Below are 6035 nucleotides of genomic sequence, written 5' to 3'. Positions count from 1 at the left end.
TTAAAATAAATTTTAAGGTTAATTTAATAAAAATTAATTACTAATACTATAAACTAATTATAAAATTTCATAAAATCGAATCTAAAATCCAAATAATAAATTAAAAAGCTATCATTATCATTGTTAACAGATTAAAAAGTTATGATTATCATTGTTACCAAAATATATCAAGTAGGAGATGTCAAATTAGAAAAAAGAAAGTGTAATTTTTATTTATTAAACTGAGGTAATCATCATTGACTACGGAAAAATCATTAACTAGCTCAGCAAAGCATGGCCTGGTTAGCTAACCTTACTGCGGCGCATGAAACACCTGCATTTTTTTTGGGGTCTGCTTAGATGCCTATATAAAGATCTCCACTCACCACAATCAAATACAATTACCATAAACTTAATGCTCTTCAAATTCTGATCTTATTTAAACCCAGAGGGAAGCAAAAACGAAATTCAAATTAAAAAAAAAAAAAAAAGCAAGCTCCAAAAACCAATCAATGCAGGCAAGTTTCAACTATCATTCTTCTTCTTCTTCTTCTTATCTGTCATCAATGGAAAACTGACACAATACACTGCAATTCATTTGCAGTTGATTACCAGTCTGATCATCACTTGTCTTCTCTTTGGATTTTGCTCTGCTCTCAAGGTATGCCCCCATCAGGAGGAGACTCTTTTATGTCTTTCGTTAAAATGTCAGTTCTCAGTGTTTTTATACATATATGTCTTGAACAGGAAGGACAAACGTGCGTATCGAATGGCAATTGTGACTCAGGGTTGCACTGCGAAACCTGTGTAGCAAATGGAAATGTACGGCCCAGATGCACCCGAATCCAACCTGTAAACCCTACTTCTAAGGTCCGTACACTGAATCCAATGTCCTCACCATGCCTCTTTACATGTAAAAGGAGAGATAGAGACATGAATTCTGTGGCTTTGATGGTTGAAATAGGTTAAGGGACTTCCATATAATCGATACTCGTGGTTGACGACCCATAATTCGTTTGCAAGGCTTGGAAAAAAGTCCGCAACTGGGTCTTTGATTTTAGCACCTACGAACCAGCAGGACTCCATCACTGACCAACTCAATGTATGTTTAATTAACTATAATTGTTGTATGCTTTAATTCTCTACTCAATGTTCTCATTTTGTTTCAGCTTCTTCTTCGTTTTTAAATCCCCCGTTGATCCTTTTAGTTTACATATGGGTTTAGATTTTTTTCACTTTTAAATGAATTAAACAGTATTGACTAAAAAAAAAAAAAAGAGAATTAAACAGGGTATTGCTGTTTGGCGGTGTTTTTTTGATGGATTGCTTTTAAGGAATGTCGGCTCTTCTGGTTGGAAAGTAAAACTCGATTTCTTTAAATTTAAAGCAAAGTCTTTCTGGCAAGGGATTTTTGTTTGTTTGTGCTTGAATATATTTGTTGGGTACTCTTTGATTTCTGAGGATGCTGTTTCCGAGAAGACCGTAACCAATTTGGTTGAATTACACAATTTGGAATTGATTTAATTATTATTAAAGTAATAGTGGTATTTAGTTATATTATATGAGATTAGCTACTAGCTTTAAATTAAATTTGCTATTGTTGCATCATTAGTATGAGGTAGCTAGAATATAACATTGAGGTTTGACTATTGTTGTTTGCTGCCGACACAAGGATCCAGTTAAAAAAATAACACCCAATCCGGTGAGAATACTTTTTGGCTTGGAACCTTAATTACACGAATCCTTAATGATACCTTTATTAAGAAATTATAGATTTTTCTTGTTTGTACTTAGTTTACAATTAGAGGATTATTTAGCATTTTAGCCCTTTCGGTAGGTAGATGATGTCGTTAATTTACCCTTTAGAAAGGATATTGGCACCCTTTTTAATCAAGTAAAATTGAAGAAAGCCAAAGCTTAAAGGGAAATTACATAGAAACCACGCTTTACCAGACATCTTATACCTGTTTAAACTTTTGTTGAATGCTTCAATTTGATGGTAGACTTTGAACTAACGTTAAAAAAGTTTTCATCAATTGTTTATGTTTCAAGAGAAAATGGAGTGTGTGAGGTATGTTTATGATGGGAAATGAAGAAGAAAGCTTCCCAAGACCATGTCCAGGGTCAGAGACAGACACCTCCTCTGAGTCTTATTACTTTAGTTAGAAAGTTTGAAATCTATGTTTTTTCTTCACATATGATTCTTAATCTAATTAGGGGAGTTAGTTATACATTGTTTTACCTCAACTGGGGGAGTAGGTCCGACCGTCAGCATATTATTTTTCTTTTTTAATAATAAGGTAAGCATCATTGTATTAAGGTATGAACATGTATACTTTTATCTTCTCCCAACCCCACATGTTAGTCAAGTAAGTTAGGTGAGGTGATCTTAAAAAAGGTATATCCTAGTGGCGAATATAATATTTATGTGCTTTCCATACCATCAATACCACAGGTGACATATGAAATCATGTCGCATTTGCTTCAGAAACATGTTCTGTCGGATTCCATCTTGGTAACCTGCATTATAGGCTAACTTGAGTTCTTACGTGCGCCCCGCCCAAAACTCCCAAGATTTTCGCTACTTACTACTGACTAGAAAACTTTGCAATTTGATTGTTAAATTGCCTCTAAACTGAACATTATATACTAGTGTTTCTCCCTATTGAATTGTTTTATCTTTCGCAATATATTTTGCTGGAATAGCAGTTGTTTTTCAATAATTAGCGAGTTCAGAAGTGGTTTTCTGTGTTGCAGAATGGTGTTAGGGGTTTGATGCTGGACATGTATGATTTCCAGAACGACATCTGGTTGTGTCACTCCTTTGGAGGACAATGTTTTAACAATACAGCCTTCGTAAGTTTGAGCGGACATATAAAGTTAATGAATATATTTTATCTGGACTGGGTCTCAGAAAATGTGAATAATAATTTCTTTACTATGGCCTTAATTGATGAGTAATTCTTTTTTAAGCAGCAACCTGCAATTAATATTTTGAAAGAGATTCAAGCATTTCTTGAAGCAAACCCCTCAGAAATTGTTACCATTATCATTGAAGACTATGTTACCTCACCAAGGGGCTTAAGCAAAGTATTTGATGCTGCTGGCCTGAGGAAGTTCTGGTTTCCGGTATCTCGAATGCCAAAAAATGGTGGAAGTTGGCCAACAGTTGATGATATGGTACAAAAGAATCAGCGTATGGTGGTTTTCACTTCAAAGTCAGCTAAGGAGGCCTCTGAAGGTATAGCTTATCAGTGGAGATACATGGTAGAAAACCAATGTGAGTCCTGTTATCATCATCTTCTAAACAGTTCATTAAAAAAAGCAGAAAAATTATATTTATTTCAAAGCAGAAGTGACATTGATGCATTTTTGGGAACAACAGATGGCAATGGTGGGATGATAGCTGGTTCATGTCCAAACCGAGCAGAATCACCTGCCATGAATGCAACATCAAGGTCGCTCGTCTTAATCAACTACTTCCCTGATATACCAGATGTAACGCAAGCTTGCAGACACAATTCAGCTCCACTAATTAGCATGATGAATACATGTCATGTAGCCGCCGGAAACCGATGGCCTAACTTCATTGCTGTTGATTTTTATAAGGTATGAATGTTGCACAATTGTCAATTGTTACTATTAAAAGCATGAACAACCTAAAAATTCTACTGGTTCTGAGTTGGGCATTTGAAATCAATTCTTGCATGAACATATCAGAGGAGTGATGGTGGAGGTGCTCCAGAAGCTATAGACGTGGCAAATGGTCATCTAGTTTGTGGATGCGAAAACATTGTCATTTGCAGGGTATGCAACATTAATTCTACCTATTATCTCTCCTCCATTTCCTTGTAAATATATAAGAAATGGTTGATAAAAGACCCGGAAAAGTTAGGACTCTAATTGGTTACTATGGTATTTAAATGTCTTGCACAGGCAAATATGACATTCGGAGTATGTGACATGCCAGAAGCAGATATTGCCCCTGCACCAGCAACAAAATCAGTAGCACATGATTCAAGCTTTGCTAATTTGGAGAGTGGACCAGTTCCATTGCAGTGGTTGTTTATCAGTATTTTGGTAGCAATTCTCTTACAATTGTAAACATCAATGTAATACTTCCACTTGTACAAAAAACAAAGCCAACGCATGAGCCAGATAGTGTAGTCAAACTTTGAATAGAATGTACCATTTGTTCCAACTTGTTGGAGAGAATCTAGAGATGGTGGAGAGACACTTAAGATGGAATGAAAATTTTACTTTTGGTTCACTCACATCTCATCTCTTTCTATTGGCTTCATCACTTACAACTCTTTGTATAGTTGTGGGAAGTGATTATTAATTTCTATACATTCATCTTATTTGATTCTTAATCTACTACATTCATTCATTTTAGATGAGTACAATCATGTGTCACGAGATTAGACCTTTAGTCTGGCAAACCGCATGGTCTTAGGCGATTTCTTAGGTCAAATCCTGCCTTAGTTAGCCTACTCTTGGAAAATGAAAACTCTTGCAAAAATTTTCTATAGGAAGGCTTCTGTTTATAGTTGAGTTCCCCAAAACCAACGGTACAAATCTATACATTTTTATCACTTAGGATTCACATTAATTACCCTCTTAACTTTAGTTTTACTAGAGTGTCTCACTGGGCCATTAAAGCTTCAAGTACATGGGTTTCTTAATGGGTTTCACAAATCGGGTCAGTTTATGTGAATCAAATAAGCCCCATTTAATAAGTTAAAATCTATGAGACATTTTGTGCGTAATGGTCACAACCTTTGATCTGCGGCCCATGACACATGCATGTTAATAAAATGACTACTAGATTCACTAAATTCGTCCATCTTAGTCACCTTGACTAAATACAAGTTTAATGATATCACATTACTCAACATACTCCCCCTTAATTTGACGTTCTTTGACTCCCAATGCTTTTTTGAGTTTCCGGAATCTTATCATTGGAAGTGCTTTGGTGAAAATGTTTGCTAGTTGCTCCTGTGGTGGACAAAATTTTAGTTGGATCTCTCCTACTTGAATTACTTCTTGTATGAAATGATGTTTGATGTTGATGCATCTGGTTCAACTATGACAAACTAGATTCTTTGACATAATAATGGCTAATTTGTTGTCACAATGAAGTCGGACACCTTCTTTTTACTTTTCTCTGATGTCTTCCATAATTCTTCTTAACTAAATTACTTTTGTGCTACTGATCCAGCTGCTAGATACTTTACTCCTATAGATGATTGAGCTATTATTTATTGCTTCCTTTAACACCAAGAAATCATATCAGTTCCAAGAGCACATACATAACCTGAAGTGTTCTTTATATCATCAACACTTTCGACCCAATCACTATAGCAATAACCTTCTAATTTATTGTTAAATGTTTTTCAAACATGATCCTATACTTAACGGTGCCCATGACATATCTCAACACTTTTTTTGCTTCTTCAAGATGTAAGTGGCTAGGTTCACTTTAAGAATCTTAAAAGCAAACTAGTCGCAAACATCAAAACTAGTCCTTGTAGCCATCAAATAAATCAAACTTCCAATCAAGCTTCTATACATGCTTGCATCAATCATCCACCACCATCTTCTTTTCTTAATTTTTCATTATCTAAGAAAATGATGTAATAATCCAAGATCAAGCATTTCATATTTTTTCATCATCTCCATTTTAAAAGTTTCAATCATCCTTTCATTGTTACTGATATAAACCAAATTATCAACATAAAGTGCAACAAGAAGTATATCGGTTGTAACTTGATACTTAATATGCAAAGTAGGATCACTTTTTCTTCTATGGAATCCTTGCTAAATGAAATTGTTGACAATCTCACTGTACCATGCTTTAGGGTTTTGCTTGAGCCCATACAGAGCTTTCTTCAATTTGTACACCTTATCTTCTTGGCCTTTAATCTCAAAGCCTTAAGGTTGTTGCACGTACACTTCTTTCATTTCTCTATTTAAAAATGTTGATTTCACATTTAGCTGGTAGAGATTCCAACCTTTTGATGTTTACAATTGTAACGGCCTAATTTTCAGTGGTG

The 6035-nt window shown here is 35.0% G+C and overlaps 1 protein-coding gene across 2 annotated transcripts; it reads left to right on the top strand.

The window, feature by feature from the left end:
- Positions 1–225: 225 nt before the first annotated feature.
- LOC108478326 (PI-PLC X domain-containing protein At5g67130-like) lies at positions 226–4249 on the top strand. 2 transcript variants are annotated; one of them, XM_017780778.2, is made up of 9 exons: positions 228–497; positions 584–640; positions 727–849; positions 944–1081; positions 2737–2835; positions 2956–3259; positions 3365–3588; positions 3700–3786; positions 3916–4249. In XM_017780778.2, exons 1-9 carry the CDS (start codon positions 492–494, stop codon positions 4081–4083), a joined length of 1206 nt encoding a protein of 401 aa, XP_017636267.1. In that variant the 5' UTR covers positions 228–491; the 3' UTR covers positions 4084–4249. The 2 variants fall into 2 exon arrangements, with proteins under 2 accessions (XP_017636266.1, XP_017636267.1); XM_017780777.2 differs by having other exon boundaries at positions 226–497; positions 2956–3588.
- Positions 4250–6035: the final 1786 nt, after the last annotated feature.

This window comes from Gossypium arboreum, chromosome 12, assembly GCF_025698485.1.
Source record: "Gossypium arboreum isolate Shixiya-1 chromosome 12, ASM2569848v2, whole genome shotgun sequence".
NCBI classification, from domain to species: domain Eukaryota; kingdom Viridiplantae; phylum Streptophyta; class Magnoliopsida; order Malvales; family Malvaceae; genus Gossypium; species Gossypium arboreum.
Note: the sequence above shows the minus strand (reverse complement) of the source record. Positions and strands in the feature narration are given on the sequence as shown.